The sequence below is a fragment of the Microtus oregoni genome, unplaced genomic scaffold (genome assembly GCF_018167655.1).
Source record: "Microtus oregoni isolate MIOR12 unplaced genomic scaffold, Mior012 000000F_ref0000247, whole genome shotgun sequence".
Taxonomy (NCBI): Eukaryota; Metazoa; Chordata; class Mammalia; order Rodentia; family Cricetidae; genus Microtus; species Microtus oregoni.
In genome coordinates this window covers 54,816,229-54,842,928 of record NW_024543059.1, presented here as the reverse complement: position 1 = coordinate 54,842,928, position 26,700 = coordinate 54,816,229, and the positions used below count along the sequence as shown (strand labels likewise).

General features: G+C 42.4%; 1 protein-coding gene across 6 annotated transcripts in view; it reads left to right on the top strand.

Annotated features, from left to right (window-relative positions):
- Positions 1-26,700, top strand: part of Zzz3 (zinc finger ZZ-type containing 3) — a 68,784-nt gene that overhangs the window by 36,875 nt on the left and 5,209 nt on the right. For 5 of the 6 annotated variants that reach the window (XM_041653574.1, XM_041653573.1, XM_041653580.1 and 2 more), the window contains 8 exons: positions 15,749-15,887; positions 17,705-17,852; positions 17,939-18,054; positions 18,595-18,666; positions 19,650-19,751; positions 21,876-21,971; positions 22,612-22,764; positions 25,417-25,551. In XM_041653574.1, the coding sequence (XP_041509508.1) occupies positions 15,749-15,887; positions 17,705-17,852; positions 17,939-18,054; positions 18,595-18,666; positions 19,650-19,751; positions 21,876-21,971; positions 22,612-22,764; positions 25,417-25,551 (961 nt within the window). The remainder of the gene's footprint in view (positions 1-15,748; positions 15,888-17,704; positions 17,853-17,938; positions 18,055-18,594; positions 18,667-19,649; positions 19,752-21,875; positions 21,972-22,611; positions 22,765-25,416; positions 25,552-26,700) is intronic. The other variant, XM_041653586.1, reaches the window with a different exon arrangement.

Here is a 26,700-nt window from a genome sequence, read left to right as displayed (position 1 = left end):
GTGGCTGTAAGATTGCAGAGATGGGTACTGGTCCTCTGTAAGAGCAATGAGTGCTTGACACTGCTGAGTCATCTCTCCAGCCCTACATCTGGCTTATTTTTATTTTTAAAGTTTATTTTAGATATGTATTTTATTTTATTTATGAATGTTTTGCTTGTGTGTTTGTGTTAGAAGGTGTCAGATCCCTTGGAATGGATGTTTGTGAGCCACGTTGTGGGACCACTACAAGAGCATCAAGTGCTCTTAGCTACTGAGCCAGCTCTCCAGCCTCTTGTTATATTATGATCTTTTCCTTTATTTCATTCTTTTTCTTATCTCTTCCTTACTTCCCTTTTTTTTAAAAAAAAAAAAAAACAGGATCATTCTTGCCCTGTAGACTAGGCTGACCTTCAACTCACAGAAATCCACCTGCCTCTGCAGGGAATAAAGGCATGTGCTAGCATGCCCATCTTGACTTAATTTTAATGTATGCTGGGAGTGTTTCTTTAATGACATCCTCCCACCTGCTGGTTGACCACTCCTTGGAAATGCTCATCATCACTAGTTCAGATACTCTGGGTTGAACTCAGCCTCTGTGTTGAGCTTTACCTCCAGCCCTGACATTCTGTGACAGTGAGAATTGGCTTTTGTTTATAGCCTAAAAATTCATATAAGTAGACGTAGATTTTTAAATAAAGAAGCTGAGTTGAGTTTGAATAATAGGAATTTTAATTGAAGAATAGAGCTAGCTATTACTTGAAATACGTTTTGTTGGTTAGATACTGATGTGATTAGAGCAGGAGTTAAAGTTCACAGGATAATAAGCAAGAGAAAGTTCATGAAAGACATGAAACTGGACGGAGTTTGAAAAGGTCATTCTGAGGTAATAAATGGTCGCATTTGTCTGGAGTTTTGATGCTTTTTCTTAGTCTTTGGAACTTTTGATGGATGAAGTCTGCTGTGGACTGTGTTTAGAAAGGCATGGGAATGTGTTCCTTTGTATCAGTACCAGTTTAACCCACTTACTAAAGAATGGCCGTTAATTCCTTATTTTGCTTGTTATGTGTGTGGGTACTTTGCTCTCATGTGTATCTTTGCACCGTGTATGTCCGGTGCCATTGCAGAGGTAGCAAAGGGGCACCACATCCCCTGGAAACTGGAGTTGCAGACAGTGATGAGCCAACATGTGGGTGCTGGGAACCAAACAGGTCCTCTGAAAGAGCAGCCTGTGCTCTAACCACCACCCATTTCTCCAGCTTTCTTCTTAAATAAAATTAACTGGTATGGTGTAGGGGCACATGCCTTTAATCTTAGCACGTGGGACATAGAGACAGACTCTTAAGTTTGAGGCCAGCCTACATAGTTCCAGGATAGGCAGAAAGATATATATATATAGTAAGACCCTGTGTTGGAAAAAAAAATTAAAAAAAATTAATTCTAGAATGTTTTGTAGTAATTTGTTTTTTTTTAATACTATGCTTTCTGCTGTTTGTTTTGAAATTTTTTTATTTACCTCTTATTTTGCTACTTTCTACATTTTCTACATTATTGTTTCTCTTTATTTTAGTAGTATACTACTGGATTCTTAAAATAATTCTTAGAAGGAAAGTTTATGGTCATAATTTATTGATAATAATGAGAGTCAGACTCATTATAGTCAAGAGCAAATGTCTTTCTGATTAACACATAATTGTGTATTTTATAGACTTACTGCAGTATTACAAACTGTACATACTTTATATGAGTCTGTTTATGCTGGGAACATTATGTCTCCTGTTTTGAAGTACAGAATGCTCTTGGGCAACTACAGTTGACTCTGCTGTCCTGTAAAGCATGAGTAGTTATCTCTACTGTGCTCGTTAATCATCTCCTTCCTTGCATCCGTGTTCTAGCCTCTCCTGGAGTAGCTGCGTAAATGCTACAAGAGGTAGAGTTATGTGAGGAGCCACGGTAAGCGAGTAAAGTGTGCATTTCATAAGTAGTATTGTTTTTTTGAGGTTACAGCTAAATAATGTTTGCAGTTTTGAAATGCTATCTCATTTAAGTGTAGACTCAAATTCTTGAATTTCTTTTTAAGTCCCTTACAAAGGCAGCGTGATTGTACTAGACAGGGAGAACATGCCCCCTTTCCCTCCTGGTGCAAGGCTGAACAGATGTCGTAAATGCAGCTGCATCTCTGTAACTGTTGTCTACATGACCCCGACTGTCCTTTTCTCTTTGCATTTTGCCTTGCTTCTGATACTGCTCAGCCTAGGTACTGGCTATCTTCTTTATGTCCTTCCCTGGGTTCTTGTTAGCTGATGTGACTTAGAGGTCTGTCACCTGTGTAGTAGCGGATTCAGCGGGGAGCCCAAGCTCAGATCATTCTCCCTCAGCAGATCTTTCCTTTTCCTTGTCACACAGGAACCTGAGTAGACCATGCATGGGAATTAGTTTATTACTGCTTCCCAAACCATTTTCAGCGTCCTTCAGTTAACTTGTCAGTGTCTAGGAAAAGGAACCTCTTTCCTCCCCCACCAGCCATTGGTTGAGATCTGCTCTTCTTTCCTTGAGTATCGGTCGGTGTCACCTCGTCTCTGCATCATTTGAAATGTTTCTTGCTTTCTGTGCTAGCTTAGAGTTCCCAGTTAACCGTTACCTGCTCAGAATTATCTCTCAGCCCAATTTCCCGAATTCTTTGCGTACCCTTGCCCCAGTCAACCAAGTGTGTTTAATCTGTGGCACATGGGCCTCGTGTGCTCAAGGATAGCTGTGAATGCAGCCCAACACAAGACTTTAGTAAATTGTTTGGAACTATTCTCAGGGTTCCTTCCTTTCTGTGATTTTTATAACTCTCATTTTTCCAGTTCTCAACCTGTGGAGTGCAATGCATTTGGAATCACATATCAGATAGTTACATTACAATTCATAACATGGTAGCAAACTTACAATTACGAAGTAGCAACGAAAATAATTTTATGCTGGGGGGAGGGTCACCACAACATGAGGAACTGTATTAAAGGGCTGCAACATTGAGAAGGTTAAAAAGTATGGTCTTAGATGCTGACATTGTGTTACAGCGGAAAGGATGGGCAAGCCTGAAGGCCTGCTCTAGTCTTTCTTATGCTGGTCTTCTGACTATCACCCTCTTGTCAACAGAGGGACCCTCTTAGTTACACGAAGTCTCTCTCTTCTCAGACGGACTGGACACTGTGTGCTCCCTTCTAGTGAACAATGACTGCTGTAATTGTACGTAACAGAACACAAGCTCTGAGAACCTCTTCTGGCTATATAGGAGAGTTTCCATGCCCTCATCCTGGTTCAGAAATCTCAGAAAAATTAGTATACTTCTGGTAATAAAGCCTTCATTTATTTTTTCAGTGCGAAAAATTGATCCTAGGTTTTTATGCATGCTAGGTAAAGTTGTACCACTAACCTACATTCTTATTTGAAATGACTTACAGCCACAGAACACATTTGAAAGCGATCTGGGTTTAGGTTTTAAAAGGAAGGTGCACCGGCTGCACAGCCATCACGCAGTTCATTAAACCTACGCATGGGAAGAGTGTTGGCGGGGTGCGTTTAGGGAAGGGTAGTCTGCATAATTGCCTGCTGCCAAACTAGTATTTTACAACGAAATATGAAAAATGAGAATAAAAACACGAAGTCAGTGCATTGTGAGATAAAATTTTCTATTATCAAGATGATTTTTAAATGTATTTTACAGTCTCGAGCTTTGTGTATAGGCTTCAGAAAGTGTACGGAAGGGTAAGAGTTTGGTTGAGGTTGTTTGAAGGACTTGAAAGATTAATGGTTTGTCTTTTTATGGGGCTGAGAAGATCAGTGGACAGTCTCTTGCTGGGATCACCTTTGTGTGAGCTGTTTCTCCTGTGGACAGATTCAATCTTGTGTAGCCCACAAGACTGGAGAAATGTTATTGCAGTGGAATATTACTTGGCCAGGAAAAGAGAGCAGTGTCTGGAGAGGTGGCTCAGCAGTTGAGGACACTTGCTCTTGCAGCCCAGATTTAATTCCCAGCAGTTTGCACTCTAGTTCAGGAGATGTGACAGACACCTTTTGGTCTCTGCCGGCAGCAGCCATGTGCATGGCACACAGACAGACACACAGGCACAACTTTCATGCATATAGACAGCAGCAGCAGCTTTAGAAAGCAGTGAGTACTGTGAGTCTTCATGACTGCGATGGCAATGAGCTGGATGCTGTAGGTACTAGGACTCTGTAGCCACAACAGGCGCTGGGAGCGGGGCGGTGAGAGTCAGCTGTTAGTGAGAGAAGGCTTCCTTTCCAGTGGTGGATGTGCGGGGCTAGTGTAAAGTCGGTGGAGTTGCGCACTTTGTCACTTGCTAAAGGTGACTCAGTTATACACCTACATAAAATGCCCAGAGTATTGTAGGAGATAGTTATCATGAATGTTTGAGATAACCTGGGAGACAAGAAGAAAGAAGGACGTTTTTCTTATTTTATGTGTTTTATTCTTTTTATAATGTAAGTACAATAGAGTGGTTTACAGATTTACTTGATCTACACTAAGGCATACCTCTACTTTTTGTGTGATCATGTAAAAATATAAAAACTAACTTTTTAGGATTTACTTGTTTTTATTTTATGTGCATTGGTGTTTTGCCTACATGAATATCTCTGCGAGGGGGCCGGTCCCCTGGAGGTGGAGTTACCGTTGTGAGTTGCCATGTGTATGCTAGGAATTAACCCAGGTCCTCTGGAAGAGCAGCAGTGCTCTCGTCCACTGAACATCTCTCCAGTCCTAGAAAGTATTGTTTTTAACAAGGAAAAGCATCGTTGATGATGGAATGAAGTGTGTAGACGCCTACCAATAGGAGAGTTCACCTGACTTCCAGCAGACTTGAAAGTAACAACTTGGTTGGCTTTAGAAGCCAAATTGTGTGATATATTGAAATATCTTTAATATGGCTTTTTTCCTCTTAAGTAGAGCAACAAAGTGGTCTTGTGAATTACAGACTCGTGAGTGTTCTTTATATTGTAAAGGTATTGTAATTTTAATGATAATGATAAAAAACAAACACTGGGTATTTAAAAGAAAATGGGTGTTTGGGGGAGTAAGCACCAACTCCACCACTCTGCAAGGGTAGGGAAGAGGGCTGTGTCTGACCAGTTCATAGGATTCCACCCTCTCTTTCTCATGGGAGAGAGCCCTGCCCTTGTGTGAAACCCCCATAATTTTTAAGTTTTTCAAGACAGGGCTTGTCTGTGTAACAGTCCTGGCTGGCCTTGAACTCCTCGCCTGCCTCTGCTTCCCTAATGTTGGGAGTAAAGGCATGTGCCACCACTGCCCAACTTTATTCCTCCCCACCCCTGAATTCTTAAGAGCCATCTTACTAGCTTAAAGGGCACCTTTAAAAGCATAGTTTTCCAAGGTCTACAGGTTAATTGGGAGTGTACTGCAGAGTTCCCAGATGCCCTGCCTGTCTGTTGAGTGCCTTAGGTCAGAATGGGGCGTTAGTTACAATTATGAACTGATTTTACATTATTATTGATGTGTATTCTTTACTATAAATTTCTTAGTTTTTAGGCCTAATCTTTAATTTTAGAGTACTTAAGAATAGTGTTGGTAATTTCTTTTAAAAAAATGGATAAATTTATTGAGCAGAAATTCTTATTCCTTTGCTTTGAATAAAAACCTATTTTGTAACTTATTTTGTGAAAATTTAGCATTTATATTCCTCCTGTATTTTGTAAAAACTCATTAAAATATTTTTCTCACTAGATTAAATGTGACACTTTATTTCATGATGTTGGAATCATGGGAATTTTATTTTCATGTTCACATTTCTGCTCTGAGTTGTAATTTTACGATTTGAAAAGGTGTTCATAAAGTAACAGAAATCTGTGCCCTTCTGTGATACTGGGGACTGAACTAAGAGTCTTGTGCAAGAAAATGCTCTGCTTGGGAGCCACCTCCACCTCAGTGCTTGTCCTTAAAGTGGCAACTTGGTCCAGCTCTCCTCTTCTGTGGTTGTTACTTTTAAAGTGCAGCTTCTTTCACAGCCTGCTATGTGTTCTGGCAAATTAATCCCAGAAACAAACGGATAAACTGAGGTTCCTGAGGTATGATTAAGTCGTACTTGATAAACTGTACGGTGGAGAAGAACAGCCTGCCTTCCTCCACAGGATCTGGCCTTGAATTTGTAGCCTGGGCTAGCTCAGGCTTGTGGGTCTTTTGCTGATTACTACTGTTTATTACTGCTACTGTTGACAGACAGGTGTTGGTGGAAGAGCAGAGTGGCGAGGTGTACTTGGCATCCTTTGCTGTTAGAGTGCCCTGGAGGACTGGCTAGAAGACATGTCATATAGTTGATATTTACTCAGAGCTCTCTCTTATATTTTGACTGATATGAGGGTCTTTTGAAATTTTTGAGGTATTAAAATGGATTATAAAGTCTGCTGAAAAAGATTTTAGTTGTTAGTATTTTTGTTTGCTTGCTTATTTACTTTTTCTTTTATTGTTTTGTTTTTGCTGTTTTGAAACAGGACTTCACTGTGTGACCCTGGTTGGCCTCCAAATCATGGTCTTCCCTCTGCCTTCCAAGTGCCAGGATGCTCTTAAACCAGCTTGCTGACTTAGAAATTGTTTTATTGCATATATTCATTTGTGTATGTGTCTACATGTTTGTGCATGCACTTGACCTTGGTGTTGGTGTGGAGGTCAGAGGTTAACGGTGGGCCCAGGGGACAGAACTCAGTTCCTCAAGCTTGGAGGCAGGCAGTTTTTTGCCCAGTCACCCACTCAAGGCCTCCTTTAAAGGAAGAGGTGTGGCAGTGCAGTATGGGAGGCTGATGAGTGTTAGTGCTTTTGCTAACCTCGGGGTACTCACTGTTTCCTGTAAGATCAGGTGTTGATAAGCTTGTTCTGAAGTCAAGATTTGGAAGCACAGTGATCTGCAATCACTCAGCTCTGCTTGCAGATTTCTGGAAATGGAAGCATTATTTGTGTTTAATGGTTATGAAGCAGCTAAGCATCTTGATGTACTGAAGGCAAAGTGTGTTAACTAACTCAGAATTGATGAAGGATCATCAGACCCTTTAATTTATTTATGGTCACATGCTATAAACAGTTGTTAAGTATTCTTGTCTTTTGGCATACATTGTAGTTTTTCTCTTAAGGTATGAAAATTTTGATTTTTATTTATCGTTTGTTTTAGATTTTATGTTGTACATATTGGGTGTTTTGCATATTTATGCATATGCACGCATTCTCTGCATGCTTGGTGTCTGCAGAGCCAGAAGAGGATGTCAAATGCCTTAGAACTGGAATTACAGATGCTTGTAAGCTGTTCTGTGGAGTCTGGGAATCCAAGCCAGGGCCTCTGCAAGAGCAACAAGTGCCCTACACTGCTGACCCATCTCTCCAGCCCTTCAAATTTGTTTTTAACTGACAATAATCTTACATACTTAGGACTTGTGGCATGGTATTTTGAAATATGTCCTTTACACTATACCAGGTTATATAAAATCTTATTCTTAAACTATTCATTTTTTGACTGACAGCGCTCTAATTCTCTAGCCTACCTGCTCCTGATAACCACTCTGCTTCCATGAAATCTGCTTACTGGGTTCTGCCTGTAGCTTGACTATTCATTACTGGAATTGCTCAGACTGAAAGGATTTCAGATTTGCTGATGTTTGTTAATAGATAATGGGGCATGTTGAATGCATGCAGTTCAAGTCTAAAGGTAAAGCTAGTTATATATGTTTTATGTACAAATTAGACACTGCCTGAAGGTAATTTTGTATGATATTTTCAGAGTGTCATGTGTTGACTTTGGCCTGTCTCACATCATCAGGTGAGGTGTAGTGGCCATTGTTAGTGGAATCAGGTTTTGATTTACTTGTCTCTAAGATAAGATACTGTTGAACCAGTTGGCTTTTTGTATATGTTACTTTAGGAAATATGAAGTCAGGTTATTTGGCCTTTGTGTTTTGTTTGTTTGCTCTATAGGCCAGGCTGACCTTGAACTCAGAGATCTGCCTGCCTCTGCCTCCCAAGTGCTTATTTTTCAATGTGATTTCTTGTGAGTGAACTGCCTAAATCATTGTGTATTTTGGCTACTAATCATGATCGTATATGGTATGGAATTTTCTTCCATTCTATAGTTTTTTTTCTTTCTAAAGGTGATTGTTTCCTTTGCTATATAGAAGATTTCAGGTCTTAATATTTGTTTTCAATTGTTTTTGAGCTGATTTCTATAATTGGTGTGACACTGAGTAATTTAATTCTTCTACATGCTTATATTTTGTTTAAGAGAGTACCCCTTTTAATTGTGTCGTTAACACCTTTTTCAAAGATCAGTTGGTCATCGATATACGGCTTTAGTTTTCGCTTTCTGGTCCATTTATCTCTGTGACTTTCTATGGTAGCACAATCATGTTTTGGTTATGATTGATAGGTAATGTTATCATTTTCAAACGAGGGGTGACCCGAGGCTGGTCCCACGAGGGGCAGTGGCAGGCCACCCGAGGCCTCCATGAAGACTCCTTGCTGGTGGGAGACCGCCTAGAGTAAGAGACTGACAGATGCGCCATGTAGAGCGAGCTGCGGTATGGAGTTTATTTAGTGGGTTATGGAAGGGGAGAAAGAATGTGTGTGGGTGGGGGGGGGTAGAAGTGGCCTCTGCAGAAGAAGGGCGGACAGCTCAGGCTAGGGAGGAGGCAGGAGATCAGTTTGCCTAGGTGGAAAAGGGGGTATGTGGGAGTGGATGGAGTGTGTCTCTTAAAGACACAGGGTGCCCAGGTGACAAACCAGGTCTTCAGATTACAACACAGGTTTGCATAAAAATTGTATGAGTCTGGATTTCACAAGTAGTATGGGAAAGTTTAACTATTATTTTATAGTTTTCAGTGTAAGGGTTTTTCCATCTTCTTTGTAACTTTTTCCCCAGAGTTTTACATTTTTATGTTTTTTATAAATATAAAAAAAATTCATTGGAATTGGCTCTATTGGGCATTAAGAGTAGATTCCACCCTGTGGTCTTGCCTCCAGATTCTCTTTGCAGTGATCTTTTCCACCCGTCTGTTTTCAGTCTGTGTCTTCCCACTCATGTCTCCTGGAGACAGCAAACAGGTGGTTTCCAGCCCTCCACTTTAAATGCAGTTAACCTGTTGTTTCTTGTTAGTTCAGCCCTAGCTGGCTCATGCTTGGGAATCCTCCCACCCTACTTTTCCGAGCCTGGGATTACAAGTGCATACCACAGTCGTTAGCAGGCTGCGTCTTCTAAGAGAGCTAAGACAGTTACAGCAGGGTTACTATTGAGGAATGTGTGTTAATTCTTTCACTTTCGTTGTTTCTGGGTTGATTAAGCACTTTGTCTTTTCTTTCCTCCTTACTCATCTTAGATGATTATTGGGTTATTGATAATGATGTTTGATTGTTTTCTAAGTCTCATTAGGTGTTTGTGTGTGCGCACACTGGCATGTCTACACCGCAGAATTCATATGGGGGTCAGAGACATCTTTGAGAGTTGGTTCCAGCCTTCCACATTGCCTGAGGCCGGATCTCTTGGTCATGACATGGTATGCCAGTGCTGGCCCCTAAGCTTCTGTGGAGTGGAATGGCTCTTGTCTCCACACCCACTTTGCTGTATATGTGCTGAGTTTACAGATGTGTGCTACCACATCTATGAGTTCATAGATCCAAACACTTCATCCATGAGCCTCACCGTCATTCGTTTGTTCTTATAGTGAGATTGAGTCTTCCCTAGTCTTAGGACTTTGTCATCTTTTTCATCTGTGCCTATCTTCCTTATTCACATTTAGAGGATGGCTTTTCTGACTGTAGTCCTTTTGATTTGCTTATTTCAGTGCTTGAGATATACTAGCCTGTGTTGTCTCGTCTGCTGTTCCTCTGACAGCTTTTTCGATTGTGAGTGACCGGCACTTTTCTCCTGCAGCACTTTGTCTTGTGACTTGCAGTTTTAATCGCATTATGACGCAGAGTTCTTTTCTGATTTCATCTGTTGGGTTGTAGCTGCTGCCTGTGGTTGGATATATATTTCTTTCCCAGTGTTTGCGAGGTTTTGAATGATAATTTTACTGATTTAATTGTGTGTCCTTTAGTCTAGATGCCTCCATATGCAGCAGAGATTAACTGTGATTGGGATTGCATTTTTCCAGTTGCTGTCCTGGTGTGATACTGCCCTGGCTCTCTTAGACCCTGCTGCTCTTTCCTCGGCCTTCAGATGCTTCCTGAGCTTTCCACACCCTGGATCTTCTCCGTGCTAGACTTTCTGATTTTCTAGGTTTCTTATCCAAGTCTTGGTTGAATTCTTCATTCTTCTGTTTACTGAATCATTTTTTTCATGTCATTAGTCTTTTATTACATTAGTTTTTTAGTTTTTTGAGACAGGGTTTCTCTGTGTAGCCTTGCCTGTCTTGGGACTCACTCTGTAGACCAGGCTGGCTGCGAACTCACAGAGATCCGCCTGCCTCTGCCTCCAGAGTGCTGGGACTAAAGGTGTGCATTGCCCAGCGATTACATTAGATTTTGGAGTTGCCATATCAGTGTCCTTTAATTCAGTTGTTAAAGCGCTATGAATTTGGAAGAAGGATAATTTTACTTTGCTTTTTCATATTTCTTTTAATTTTAAGTAGGAGGTGTGAGCCTCCTGTTTTCTATGGGCATAGTGAGCAGCCTTTTCCTGAGTGCTCAGTCACTACCTGTTCATGCTTATGAAGGATAAAACAAACTGTATCAGCAGCAGCAACACAAACCAGGTATGGAGTACAGTAGAATCAGTTAACAGTACTAAAGACACCAGCAGCAGTTATAGGAAAGCAAATTAGAGTGTAAACCTTATGTGATGAAGAAAACAAAGGGAGAAAGAGAAGGGGTAAAGAAAAATGGTAAATTTTAAGGAGGAAAAATACTGAAATCCAGTTAGAAAATGATACATAAATAAATGAAGATAAAGTAGAGGAATTCTTTTTTTTTAAATATTTATTTATTTATTTGTTTATTATGTATACAATATTCTGCCTCCATGTATGCCTGCAGGCCAGAAGAGGGCACCAGACCTCATTACAGATGGTTGTGAGCCACCATGTGGTTGCTGGGAATTGAACTCAGGACCTCTGGAAGAGCAGGCAATGCTCTTAACCACTGAGCCATCTCTCCAGCCCCAGTAGAGGAATTCTTAAAAAAAAAAAAAAATCTTTAAAAGTACTGAAAGGTAATAGAGTACAAGCCAGGATCTGGTTGTGGTGCCCACACCTGTCATTTCTGCCCTAGACTAGGAGCTTTGGGAGTCTGGATTGCAGAACCACGGCAAGGATTTTCTCCCCCCCCCCCCCCTCCAAGCTGCTCTGTCTTGGTTCTCTGATGTTGGAGTCTGCCCTGTTGGGGCTGCCTGGGATTGGAGTCTCATGTGGTTACTGTCGGTTCCTTACTGCACCAACCAGTCTGTGTGAGTGCAGGCTGAAGTCCAGCCAGCTGGTGGGCCAAAGTGTGCTTGCTGCCACTGTCGTGGCTTCATTAGCTTGTTCTTTGTGTGGGGTTGTAGTGGTGCACTGCTGTGTGCTCATCTTGTGATTGTTAGTGTGTACAGACGAGGACTGAGACACATCTGTATGCCCTTTACTCACATCTGCCCATTACTCACTGGTGCCTGTTTCTTTTGTCCCCCTCCCCCTAACATACATATTCAACTTTTTTTTTTCGGAAGTCAGTGGCCATGAGTGTCTAGAGAGCCTGTATGCTCGAAGCTCTAAATAGAATCCTACAACCTGGGGAAAGATGAGGGGTTTTGTTTTTGTTTTTTTCTTCTTCCTTTTTGTGTTTGTGTTATGTTTTGCTGTGCTAGAGATTGAACCCAAGGCTTTGAGGTGCTAGGCAAGTACTGTGTCTCCAGGTCGCTTCCAGTGCTTGTCCATTCATTGTCTGTATGCATTCGCTCCCCAGAGGAGAGCACTTTTTTACATGTCTTTAAATACTTAGTATCGTGCCCACCATTTTAATATTGGTGCAGTAAAATAATCTACATTCTGTCACAGTCTGTATTAAAAAAATTTAATTTATCCCTTCAGTTCTCCCCTGTGAGGGTTAATCCAACATTTGTGTGTTAGTTGGATTTGTTTGTCGCGCCTTTGTATCCTCCACAGCATGGAGCAGGGAGGGTGTGGCCCATGTCCTCATAGCGAGCTATAGCAAATGCCTGTGCTTTGTGCACAGTGTGATTTCTGTTGCAGTCACTCTGCTCCTCGTAGGTAAACCTGTGTGTGTGGCTGTGTAGAGCTTCATTTATAAATTCAGGCAAGCCGTGGTTGTATAGATTCCTGATACAGACTAGATTTCTGTCTCGGTTATCGTTAGGTTTCAAATCCTGACCTGACGACCAGTTTCTCCCAGCATCCCTTAGTCCCTACCTGTTAATCAAGTATGGCTGGCCCACCCCGCCCCCTACCCTAAATTTTTCCAGCCCGGTGACTTGGCTGCTCGTAACCCATTGTCCTTCTCTATATAGTCAGCTGTTTTCGTTACTTGCCATTATCCACTCTTTACTCTGCTGGCTTTACCCTCTCTTCTGTCCCTACTCGTCTCATGGCTTGGCTCAGGGCTCTTCCGGATGTCCCTGCCGCTGGCTGTCTCTCCTTTATCTACAGTTGCCTTCACCCTCGACCACCCCTAGGAGCAGTCTTGTCCTTCCTTCTTAATTCTTTTCCCATTCATCTGATGCTGAAACCTGGGAGCAAACCTCAGATCTTCTCGCCGACTATTATTTTGAAGAATTAGACCAAATTTTTTGGCAGAATGTCTGAAAGCTACATTTAAAAAAAGTTCCCACATTATGTTTTAAGGCTAAACTGTCCATGTGAGCTCCTAAGGATTCTTTCAGCCTGGACCCTAGAGAAAGATGCTGCCGCGCTCAAGCACAATTTTTCCTCCTTCTCTCCTGTGTCTCCCTCTAAGTGGTGGCTGTCCTTGCAGCATCCCTGCCTAGAAAAAGACAGTAAAGTACACTGCCGAGTTACTGCTTCCTTCAGTGCCTTCCCTAGACGTCAGGGTGACCTGCAGACTGTTTGTTCAAATGTTCATGTTTATGAAAGTCAGTAAAGGAATGGTTAAAATAACTCAGGTGCTCTAGTCAGATCCTATCCGCTAGCCTGAAAGCTGAACGTCTGCGTGCCAGTGTCATAAAGTAAACTGGAGAACTCTAGGTTGGTTAGAACTGGGTAGAGTTCCTACAGAATCGGTGCTCAGCTGTCCTGCTGCAAAGTTGTGACTTTTTCATAGGAAGCACATGTCGTTTTCACAAGTCACTGTTTCCTTGGAGGTTAAGGAATAGCCAGAATGAAGTGTTTTATTGGTTCTGTGGCCTTTCAGGGTGGTTTTTCCCCTCTGTATTGTATTTGGATTCTCTTTAAATATTAGGATTAATACCTGTGGTGAATCGATACCATTCTGCCATCTTCCATTTGAGGCAAGAGTTTTCTTTGTAGTATGCCTTAAGTAACAAATGATACCTGTTTCAAGTTTATGAAACTTAAAATATAGCCATGTCCGGCATATAGTATATAAAATGAATGTTAGGCCTTCTGTTTTTGTTGTTGTTTGTATTTTCATATGGGGTCTTAGTCTGTAGGTTAAGCCGCTCTCAAGTTTCCCATCGTTCTGTCTCATCTCTGTCAAGGTATAATCTATCACATTTGGCCGTTATTACATAATTGTTCATCTCTCTTTTCTGTTCAGGCTTATCATCTGCTAAGCAGAGCCCAATGCATCCACAGGTGTGATCTGACCAGGACCATACACTGTCGCTTTCTCTGTTACTTTGGATCAAAGACAGTTCCTTCTCTCTGTCTGTCTCCTCCCCCCTTCCTTCCTCCCTTTCTTTTCTTTTTTGAAACAGGATCTCACTAGGTACCTGCAGCTGGCCTGTAGCTCACTAACTCGATCATGTTGGCCTCAAACTCAAGAGGTCCGCCTACCTTTATCTCTCAGTTGCTGGGATTAAAGGTGTACTCCATCATACTCAACCCTCTTTCTTTTAAGAAAGAATCCATTTTGGACAATTTCAAACACAGAAAGTAGGCTGAGCAGGAGCAATGTGATAGGTCTCAGCTGCATGCCTTGGTCCCCCTCCAGGATGCTGGTCGGTGCTGTTCACTCCTGCACACCCATGGCACACTCTCTCTCCCTCATTGGTACACCTGAGCTCCACGTCTAATTCACTTTGGTTGTTGCTAGAGCTTTTAAGAGAGTGCTTTGTTTTCTTAGCAAGCAGTGGTTGCATTAATGAACAACCGAGTCTTACCTTGGATTCATTCGTGAACTGACTTGTTGGTTTTGCTTTTGAATGTGGAGAAAGCTGAGGGTGGAACTGAAAACAGATTGTGTCAGAATGGGTGTTGTTCCAGTCTATCCAGGGATGTACCCTGTAATCCCTCCCTGAGTGGCAAGATCTCCAACTGATCTGAGAAATGATTGACATTGGGCCAGAACACTTGATGTCACATCCCTGTTCTTCTCCAGGTTTTTATTATTCTGGCTTTAAGTATTTATTCTGTGCCTTCTAGTCATTTTGTCTGCATTAAGGAAGCAAAATGAAAGTTCAAAAGTTAAGCTTTCATGCCCCCCCCCCCCGCCCCGCATCTCCTGTACCCCAAGATAGCCTCAAGCTATGTACACAGCCCATACAGTTCTGTTAATGCTCAGCTCTTCATCAGGTTAAACAGAAGCAGGACAACGAGTCTCGTGCCTGTACAGTTTCACTGTAGATGTTTCTGGTGCTTTGTGGCTTCTAACTTACAAGACTTGCTCTGCTTCCGACTGGGCAAAACATCAGACAGTTGCTTATTCAAGAAATACTTACTGAGCATCTGTATGCTGGGAAGTGCATTATACCTTGCCTGAATAAGAAAGGTAAACTAACCGGATATATTTTCCATTATGGAGTCACAGTCTGTTGAGAAACGAAATATATTTGGACCATAAAGGAAAACTGCTCAGTTGATATTTTAAGGACACAGCCTTTTACTTTAAAGTGAGTTTCAAGTGACTTTGTAATTATTTCCGTGAAAAGCTTCTGCATATTCAAGGCTTTGGGATTACTCATTTCTATGTGTATTTATATAAAACTAAGCATTCCAGACTCAGGACAGTGTTAGCAAAAAGACTCTAAATGAGAATGAACTGGTTAATGTTTCTCTACTGTACTGAGGTTCCAGGATGATAAATACATTGATGATGTGGTTGAAATTGATGTTTGCTATTTTAAGAGAACCTTTGCAGATAGGGAAACAAAAATGCCTTCAGCAGTTGCCTTTGTCTTGAGTGCTGGAGAAGGAAGGGTGGGGAGATGCTTGAGCAGATGAGAACCTGTGACCTACTACCATATGAGCCTGTGGGCCACTGGCCTTAGACGTTATGTCCTGCACAGTGTAGCCAGAGGGCTGCCTTTGCTGCCTTGTCTCCTTGTGTGAAATTATGTGATTTTAGTTCTTTTATTAAGAAGTTTCTTAAAACTTTGGTTGCTGGAATGTTTTCTGAACTCATTCAAGGTTCAAGAGTTAGAAGGTTTGAGATGGGAAGAAGGCCTTGCTTCTCTAATTGATGTTTTCTGACTAGGTACTTCGTAACTCAGGAAGACCTCATTTATTCCCAGTAATATGTTTTACTAAACTCTTCCAGGTAACTTGAAAAAGACTGTGTGACTTCATGTACAGTAGATGATAACTTGAACTCAGTTTTTAGTTATTGTTATCAGTAGAAAACTCTAGTGAGCTCTCTCTTTGTCTCCAGTTACCAGAGACTGCTGCAGACCATTGCTGTCCTTGAGGCTCAGCGTTCTCAAGCAGTCCAAGACCTGGAAAGTTTAGGCAAACACCAGAGAGAAGCACTAAAAAATCCTATTGGATTTGTGGAAAAACTCCAGAAGAAGGTACCCCCTCCTCCCCCAAAAAAGTACTTTGTTACTTTTAAACATTGATTGGAGTATAGTTGGTAATTTAAGATGATTATGTCTTTTTCTGTGAGTCTGTCTGTGCTTTAAGAATATATAATTCCACCCCGCCCCCACTTCCAGGTTAGTCATATTCCCTGTCCATTGCACAGTGAGATTTGCCCTGGAGAAGAGAACTAGGCTCTCATTGTTTGGACAGAGCAATGTGCTCACTCCTCCTCTTTCCTCCGCGCATCACTTCCTCCTCCTGCTTCTGGGGCTCTGGGATGTGGAGCTGAGCCTGGTGCAGAGCATTTATTAATTATTAACTGCTTTTGTTTGGGTTGCGTTTGCTACTGAGAGAAAAAGCAAATGTTTATAGAGGTAACACAAAAATTTATTTTACATGTTTAAGGCATAGGCATAACCAAATCCATGAAGAGAAACTATGAATTTCATTTAATTTTGAAAAAGCCTTTTTTCCCCTTTAGTGTGAAACTAACTAGTTTTCTCTTTTACTTAAAACAAACTTTAACAGTGAGCCATTCAGATGTACACTTAAGTGAGTCAAACTAGGGGAGCCCCTTAATTGATATGTCTGTCTGCGCACAAGTACATTGTGTGTGGGTGTTGCTCTTTGGTCTGGGGCTGGAACCAAGTACTCTGCTACCACTGAAGCTTGCTTAATAGATTTGAAAGCCTCATATTAGCATTGTGTGAAAACATGAAAATAAAATCAATATGTGATGGACTCAGGGTAACTGAGATGTCATCAATGTACTGTTCCTTTCTCTGGTTTCAGTAAACACTGCATTTCATGATACATATATAATCTCTGTATTGACTGATTAGAATTGGTTTCAGAGCTATATTGTACCTTCTGTTCGATAAGGCTCCCTTGGTCCAGTAAACTTAGAATCCCAAAACTTGGCTGAAGAATGAGGCTCCTGAGTAGAAGGTCATCCTCAAACTTACCCATCAGATTTGAGGTCACCGTGTGCTACAAGAGACACGGTTCAAAGAGATTTAAAAAAAAAAAAAAAAAAAAAAACCTAAACAACAGCCTGAGAACCTTATAATAAGTAAATGGAAAATATCTCCATCTTTTATCATTATTACATGGTTTGCTCTAACACAAAGACATCATTCTCAAAATGGCAGTTTTTGGCAGATTAAATTACAACTGTTAGAGAATGTATCAACTTTAATGTAACTTTGAATGCATTCACTTTGTGTTTGGTAAGCAAAAACATGCATTTAGGCATACTTACTGGATTTATATGCAGTTGGCTGTTTTTCATTTCCAGGTTTTATTATTTTTTTTTTAAATTTAGAAACGGATGTGTTATTGAACATCTTAACTTTTTAAAAATATTAAATACACTCAATAAACAGGCAAGGTTTATGTTAGGAAGACTTCTTTGTCCTAGATTTAATTTAGAAGTTTCAGTTTTTTAGATGTCATAATTTAGAACAAGGGATATAGCTATGGTGTGGGATGCCTGTGTTTGTACAAGGCTCAACACTGCCAGAAAGAAAAATGTCATACGTTTTATATGTGGCAGACTTCCCAGATTGTGAATTCATATTTTATTTGTTACAGATAAGGTACAACCTTGCGACTGAATGTCAGAGCGAGTGTGTCTCAGAATGTGCTGGTGCACCGAGCACCTTCAGTGTGCTTGTGACTAGAGCTTCTCTGATGCAGTACAAAGAATAGTGTTTACAGTGTGCCTCTTACATTTTATTGTACCTATTATCTTCTTGAGCTAATGTAGATTGGCACTCTGATATCTTTATTTTGTCTTTTTTCCCAGGCTGATATAGGGCTTCCATACCCACAGAGAGTTGTTCAGTTGCCTGAGATTGTATGGGACCAATATACTAACAGCCTTGGGAACTTTGAAAGAGAATTTAAAAATCGCAAAAGACATACTAGGAGAGTTAAATTAGTTTTTGATAAAGGTAAGAACTCACATGGTAAGAATTTAATGAGGAAAATGTCTTGTAATGTCTTGCTTGAATAATTCTGTGTATGATTTTACTTTTAGTAGGCTTGCCCACTAGACCAAAAAGTCCTTTAGACGCTAAGAAGGATGGAGAGTCCCTTTCTTACTCTGTGTTGCCTTTGAGTGATGGTCCAGAAGGTTCCCATAATCGTCCTCAGGTAAGTAATAGGAAATTTCTGAGAAGCGTAACAATGTTTAACATTTTGTTGCTCTGTATTCTTAAAATGAAGAGTCATTTACTAATAATGGGCACATAAACTCTGAGGGTGACCAGAAACTGTCTCTCCAGCCTGCCAGCTGAGACCTTTAGCTGTTGTGTATGTTCCAGTCTTCAAGCTGTAGTCCCTTAAAAATGAGCTTGGTGTCCGCTACATTGTAGGTCTTTATGGATTTTAAATGGCCTTTGTGGGTATTGTGCCTAGGACCGGTGGCACGTGGCCTTGTCTCTGTAGGACTTGTTACTTTTCAATTTTGAACCCACATGTCTTGTTTCTAGAGATAAATTGCTGTCATTTATTTATGAGGATTGTTAAGAGTTAAAACCAAATGAAATACAAGAATATGAAAAAATTATCAGGAAATAGGTTATGTATATAAAATATGCAGAGATAGTTTGGAAATTCTAAAACATTCCCCGTGCGCTCTTTGGCTATATCCTTGGTGTTTTCCATGTATTAAAAGCCTTCTTTTACATGCAGATGATAAGAGGTCGCCTGTGTGATGACACCAAACCTGAAACATTCAACCAGCTGTGGACTGTTGAAGAGCAGGTGATGCACACATGTAGCTTATTTGGGTTAAAAAACAATCTAAACTGTTAATAGTAGAAGTAGCACCAGGCAAGTGTTTACTCTTGCACTGTAATCCTTTTAATCATGAGTTTAAAATAATTAGACTTGCTTTTTGTATGCCTTTTTGCATATTTTAAGAAATTTGGATTTTGAAAGTGTATGAATTTTTGAGGATAATTCTTAAAGAAAAGCCCTGGGTTTGGGAAGGAGGCTAGAAGAGATAGATATTCCGAGAAGCAGCTTTGAGAGGAAAGCCTCAAGACAAGCAAAGCTCCGTCAAGTTGGGTTTTAATTTCTGTTGTCAGGGAGCTGGGAACCCAGACTGGCGTGCCTGTGACACTTCTGTCAGATTACGATTGAGTGTGAGCTTGATGTGTGTGGAGTTAGGTTGTAGATCTGTAGGGCTTGTGTGATGTGTGTGGAGTTAGGTTGTAGATCTGTAGGGCTTGTGTGATGTGTATGGAGTTAGGTTGTATATCTGTAGTGCTTGTGTGATGTTAGGAGCTGACTTTTGGTCCCCAATCAGATACTTGAATGACAGATCGCATAAAAGAGGAAGACTTACTATTCTAAATCCAGTGAATGGATGTGGTTTTGTTAGTGCTACAGGGGATCTTCTGCACATTCTGGAGCAGAGATGGTTGGGGAGTGGCATTCACTCCGATGTACACAGCCCAAATGTATTTCTCTTCTGGTTTCCTGTGCTTTATGAGGACCTACATAAGGGTTGTCATTCATTTTGCCTATGGTCTCTTACGTTTTTAAGTTTTCCTGTTTTCTACTTTGAGACACTCTAATTGGCCTCCAGAGTGGGGAAAGCAGCACTGTGCTTTCAGTAAAATGTGAATGGATTTATTTAGAAACCATTTTTTATTATTGATTTTTATTGAGCTCTACATTTGGAATTGAGTGTTTTAAATGGAATACACTTTCACTTAAAACTTATTCTTGGTTTGGTGCAGAAAAAACTTGAACAACTACTTCTGAAATACCCTCCTGAAGAAGTAGAATCTCGGCGGTGGCAGAAGATTGCAGATGAACTGGGCAATCGGACAGCCAAGCAGGTGATGGGAAGGGCTGCATGTAGGCTGTGCATGCAGATGCCTTCTAGTGGGCAATTCTGCTGCCACACTCACAGAACTGCTACAGTAGCTCTTGTGTGTGCTGGTTTTACGTTGATTAGCATTGCTTGTCTTTATGTTGATTGAAGAAACAGTTTAAGTAACCCTGCTGTGCATCAATGAAAAAAAAATGTATAGTAAAGCTGGGTGGTGATGGTGCATACCTTTAATTCCAGCACTTGGTACCCATCCCAGCACTTTATTGGTAGGCAGGGCAGGTGGATCTCTGTGAGGTTCAAGGCCAGCCTGGTCTACAGAGTGAGTTCTAGGACAGGCTCCAAACCTACAGAGAGAAGCCCTTTCATTTGGTGGGTGTGGGAGTAAATAAACTAATAAAAATAAGAAAATATATATTTTTTATTTTTTAACCTGTTCTCACTTTATGGTGAGAGTATTGACAGGCGGTTGTTACTTATGAGCTACGCGTTCTCTCCAGACTTTTTCATACAAAGGCATACAGGCCATAATAACATGTAAATTGTCTTGTCGCAAACAAATAAGCTAGAACCATTGTTTTTGAGACAGAATCTCACTATGTAGCCCTAGCTGACCTAGAGCTCATATATAGTGTACATTGTATCTCTTGAGTTCTTGAGTGTCTAGGGAGTGTGCTGGCAGTATCATTTTGGTTAGATTGTGCTAATGGGTTTTGTGGCATTGTATTTATGTCATTGGATTGTCTTCCTGAGCACAGACATAAAAGCCCCCCCCCACATCCTCCTGTGTCACCCACAGTCCCCTCACGTCCTCCTGTGTCACACACAGTCCCTCATGTCTCCTGTGTCACACACAGTCCCTCATGTCTCCTGTGTCACACACAGTCCCTCACATCCTCCTGTGTCACACACAGTCCCCTCACATCCTCCTGTATCACACACAGTCCCCTCACATCCTCCTGTGTCACACACACAGTCCCTCACATCCCCCTGTGTCACACACAGTCCCCTCACGTCCTCCTGTGTCACACACAGTCCCCTCACGTCCTCCTGTATCACACACAGTCCCCTCACATCCTCCTGTGTCACACACAGTCCCTCACATCCCCCTGTGTCACACACAGTCCCCTCACGTCCTCCTGTGTCACACACAGTCCCTCATGTCTCCTGTGTCACACACAGTCCCCTCACATCCTCCTGTGTCACACACAGTCCCCTCACGTCCTCCTGTGTCACACACAGTCCCTCATGTCTCCTGTGTCACACACAGTCCCCTCACATCCTCCTGTGTCACACACAGTCCCTCATGTCCTCCTGTATCACACACAGTCCCCTCACATCCCCCTGTGTCACACACAGTCCCCTCACATCCCCCTGTGTCACACACAGTCCCCTCACATCCTCCTGTGTCACACACAGTCCCCTCACATCCCCCTGTGTCACACACAGTCCCCTCACGTCCTCCTGTGTCACACACAGTCCCTCATGTCTCCTGTGTCACACACAGTCCCCTCACATTCCCCTGTGTCACACACAGTCCCCTCACATCCTCCTGTGTCACACACAGTCCCTCATGTCCTCCTGTATCACACACAGTCCCCTCACATCCTCCTGTGTCACACACAGTCCCCTCACATCCTCCTGTGTCACACACAGTCCCCTCACGTCCTCCTGTGTCACACACAGTCCCCTCACATCCTCCTGTGTCACACACAGTCCCCTCACGTCCTCCTGTGTCACACACAGTCCCTCATGTCTCCTGTGTCACACACAGTCCCCTCACATCCCCGTGTCACACACAGTCCCTCATGTCCTCCTGTGTCACACACAGTCCCCTCACGTCCTCCTGTGTCACACACAGTCCCTCATGTCTCCTGTGTCACACACAGTCCCTCATGTCTCCTGTGTTACTACAGATGAGCTTCCTGCTGTGCTCCCCTGTGTCACCAAGGAAAAGAAGGGCTTAGCTTTGAAATCACACAAATTTAAATTTATTTGAAATGATTTTGTTAAGATTTAAAAATACAGATGTGTTTGGCTCTTTAAAAGTTATTTCTTAATTGTTATCGTTTGAAACTTGGCATATATCACATCATTTCATTGTATTAAAAGAGCTGTTGTGTCTCCTTAGGTTGCCAGTCGTGTACAGAAGTATTTCATAAAGCTAACTAAAGCCGGCATTCCAGTGCCAGGCCGAACACCTAACTTATATATATACTCCAAAAAGGTAAGGCGCACAGACGAGCAACCTTAGCCGAGGTCACTGGCTCCAGAGCTCCGTGTGGGTGTGAGTGTGCTGGGCTGCACCTCTTCTGACATGTCACTGTGCTGAGTGCAAGTGCAGAGGAGAGTCCGTGGTTCTGCTTAGAGAAACGTGCTGGGCTTCAGCAGCTCTGTTGTTTTCTCGGAAGTAATATGAATGAGCACTGCTTGAAGGCTTTTGTACCAATTTTGTGACAGGAATGTCTTAGTGATGTTAGATTGTATCAGGTGTTGGCTCTGCTGCATAAAGTGGAGGTGTTGCTGAGTCTTTAGCCCTCACCATGACATGCTCCTCCTGCCTATATTTCTTCCTCTCTAAATAACTACTTTGCCAGAAAGTTGTGAGGCCCATGTGATTCGGTTACAAGGCAAGCAGTTACTTGGTGTTAGGTAATTCTTTTTAGATACTCGAGTATGACAACTTCTCTCTAACTGGAAGGTGTTTATCTGACTCAGACCATTTTATGCTGTGATTTTCAGTATAAGTTGATCGTAAGAGTTCAGTAGAGCCAGCATTGAATTCTTGTAACCAGTAGGGTGTGTGCATGTTTGGTTCTGTCAGTGAGATTTCATCATTCCAATAAGACATTTGTTTTCTCACGTAGTCTTCAACAAGCAGACGACAGCACCCCCTTAATAAACACCTCTTTAAACCTTCCACTTTCATGACTTCACATGAGCCACCTGTGTATATGGATGAAGACGATGACCGGTCTTGTTTCCATGACCACATGAACACTCCTGCTGAGGAGGCATCGGTAAGTTAGTTACCTGTTTCTATACAGACGACTGTAAATTATGTATGTAATTTTCTGATTATCTCTCCTCTTCAGAGATTGCTGATGAAATACATTATGAGAGTACTTGATTTTTCTGACTGTTCCTTCAGATTGCTGAGGACAGATTCTCTTTTAACTTGACAAGTCAGATTTTAAAGTTAATATGCTTTGTTTTTCATGGGGAAAAGAAGAACTTCAGCATACGCCTAAGTAGTGAGAACAGCCCAGTGAGCCCATATTCTGTCACTCAGCTTTAGTATTTGACCTGGTAGTGTTAGCTCCATTGGCAGGAGTTCAGGACACCAAGCTCAGGTTTATGAGGAGGGAACTCTTCATGTAATGGAGTGTCTGTGTCTGGTTGCCGCAGTCATTGCCTGATGTGTGTACATACACATGCTAGAGCCCTGTGCTCCATAGGCAAGCACTCTGCCAGCTGAGCTGTACTCACAATCTCGGGGTACTTTTGATTTGTTTGTTTGGATCCAAAAACTGCAGTGAACTGGAGGTGGGGGTGAAAACCCTCCTGTCACTTTCTTTACCCTTACTGCTTGCACTGAGACCTGGGTCATTTGTTCACAGTGTGGACTGTGTTGTTTGACTTGGTCCTTTGTTCTGAATTTCCTGGGATGAAATGTTCGAGTCCTTGCTGAAGGAGTGTACACTAAAACTCTGGTTGCGTAGAATCGGAACATGAGATGTTAATGGAGATGCCCATGCTGATACAGCTTTCTGGAGATGCAGCTTTCACCAGATTCTGTCCTTTGTGGTGGTTAGTGTGCTGCAGATGAGGACTGCTTTACTAGACTGTATGTGACAGGTTGTCCCAGGCACTGTGAGCATACGTATCTGTCTGTTCTTCTACGTCTTGGGCTTGTTGACGGACCATATCAGTAAGCAGTTGTTTAGTGCTTCAGAGGAATAACGGGAACATTGTGTCACTTAAGAGGGAAGTCAGAGTGAAAATGGTACAGAAAGACTGGGTGAGAGTTGGCCATGTGAGGAGGGGTGCAGAACATTTCAAACAGGCGTTCGGTGACCATCACTGTAGTGTGTGCAAGGCCCTCGATTCATTTCCCAATACAAAAAAAATTTTAATTTGACAAAATAATGTAAAGTTAATTAGATTTAACTTTTGGTCTCTCTGTGTAGCCTAGGAAAGTCTTGAAATGATAATCCTCCTGCCTCAGCAATCCTCAGAGCTAGAATTAACGACCATGTATCACCATACCCTTCTGATCCCCATAGCTATTTAAAATGTGTATTTATGAATTTTCTGATGGTAACATGTATAGGTTTCTCTTTCCAAAGACACAGCAGCTAAAGATACTATATGTGTCTCCTTACTGAAACATCTGTATTCCGCCTTAGTATTGAAATTTTGAAATTAGTCCCTTTTAAGTAAACCTGAAACAATATAACTCAGAAAGCTCTTGAGTACACAGTTCAGTAGTATTGATAAGTCATTTATGTTACTGTACAGTTTCCAAAATCCTTCCCTCCCTGCTACCTGAAGCTGTGTCAGACAGCATCTCCCGTGTCTCTGCACTCCTCCAGCTCCTGTGCCCACCGTCTCTCCGTCAGTCTCTCTGTACAGAGGTGACCAAGTGAAAGCGTCTGGTGGCTGCTATATCTGTGTCTTTTGATTTACCCATCTCCAGACTGAACTATTAGGGGAAAATGTGTACCAGATGTGCAAGAGAGATGGGAACGAGCACTGTGAGAGGCGTGTGGCTCATGTTTGGAGCAGCGCACACTCTGAAGGTCCAGTGTGTAACTGTTGAGTGGGGACCAGGGGAGACTAGAGGGAAGTGACTGTGGGACTGAGAGCAGAGCAGAGAGGTCACAGACAGCACTGGACACTGAGAAGGGAGAGGACAGGCTTCACGGGACGCTTTTGAATGACACTGCTGGTCAGCTCCAGGGCTGCAGCAGTCGCCACTGGATTTTACACCTTGTGGTCCAATGTTGTATTTATATAGTCCACACTGTTTTCTAAGTAGCCAGCATAACTCGGGTCTTCCCCTTGAGTGAAGACTGTGCTGCTCTGGCCAGTCACTACAGATGCAGACTGAAAAGCAAGGGTGGACATTGGTTTGCTTGTTTGAAAAAAAAAAAGTGTTTACAGAGCTAAGTGTGAAAACTGTTAGACTAGAAAAAAGAAACTACTGCACAGCAGGGAGGGGTCTAATAGGTTTGTGAGGTAGCCCTGGAGGCATTGGGTTTTCACTGTTGTGTGAGTCACACGGTATCTTCTTACTGGTGAGGCTGTGTAGTTCAATCTCGGAATAGCATTTAAAGTCCTATAAAATCGGAGTGACGGATCGGTGTATAAAGTGCTTGGTGCATAAGCATGAGGACCTGAATTTGGATCCCCAGCACCATGTGAACACCTGGGCATGATGGCATGCTTACATGCTTAGTGCTGGGGCAGCAAAGACGGGAGGATTGATGGAACCCTTGACCTCCAGTCTAGCTGAATTGGTGAGTGTGCACATACCAGAAATACTAGCATTAATTTTCTGGTCTTAAAAGTGAGAAATGTCAGTAGAAAAATAATCAGGATTGTGTTTCTTACACTTTGTCCATTTTCATTATCAAACTAACACTTTTGTATTTTGTTCTTTTTGACAGGATGAGGAAAGCATTCCTATCATGTATAGGAGTTTGCCTGAATATAAAGAACTATTACAGTTTAAAAAGTTAAAGAAGCAGAAGCTCCAGCAGATGCAAGCAGAAAGTGGGTTTGTGCAGCATGTGGGCTTTAAGGTGAGCAACTCGGTCATCTGATTTTTAAAAGGGTGGAAAGGGATATCTGGAGTATTCAGCTCTAAAGTCGATAAGCATTCAGGGAAAGGTTCCTAAGTTTCTCTGTAATTCTTTCATGCAAAGTTGTGCCCACAGTGTGGGTGTGGTAGTTGTCCTCCATGTGCACTAGTGGGGTGAAGGTCACCTGCTGCTTCCCCAGTCCCGCTGGCCACTAACACATTCCCTGGTTCACGTTGACCGACCTCATTGAGCTTCAGGAGGTTGGAGGAGCCATTCATTGTATTCACTCCAGATACTTTCTTGGGTTCTTGAGGCTGGGCGTGAGAGAGGCAGACTCGGGTTCTGCTAATCCCGGCGGTCAGGCGGGTCTCTGAGCTTGAGACCACCAGGGCTGTGGAATGAGACTGTCTTCAAATAAAACAAACAAAATACCTGAGTTCAGCTGAGAAAGTGGTCAGAGGCCGTCTCACGTGAGGTTTGCCAAGGAGTTTAAAAAGTGACTGCACTCAGTGAGCTTGGGGAGAGTTCAGCAAGATGACAGTGTGGTGTTGCTGCTGGTCACACAGGACAGTGCTGATGTGGGGGTGACTGCTGGGCCTGTGGAGTACCCTTTCCTCTCGACCTGCCAGTCACCTCACTCCTCCTTAAGGGGTTTTCCTAACTGGCTTCTAGATTTTGAGAGGAAATGAGATTTACTCTGTCTTAGTTTGTTCTATTGCTGTGAAGAGACACCGTGACCAAGGAAACTCTCATAAAGGGACACACTTAACTGGGGGCTGCTTAGTTTGAGAGGATGAGCCCAGGGCTGTCATGGTGGGAAGCAGACGGATGCTCAAGCAGCAGCTGCGAGCCTTACGACGGAGGCAGACTTGGGTTGTGAAACTCAAAGCCCACGTCCTAATTGTTTCCAAAGAGTTCTACCAACTGGGAGCTAAGCACTCAAACATGAGCCTGTGGGGCCAGTCTCCTCCAAATATGACATGGGGGGCAGACTGAGGGGTCTTGTGCATTACCTGTGGGGTTCAGGCTGGTGACTGTCCACCGAGGAGTTTGACGCTCTCTGGGTGTCTGCCACTACACGCCTGGACAACTATAGGTCTGGTGTGAGCAAGTCAGGTGTCCACGTTCACACTGGTGAGTCGTCGGCAG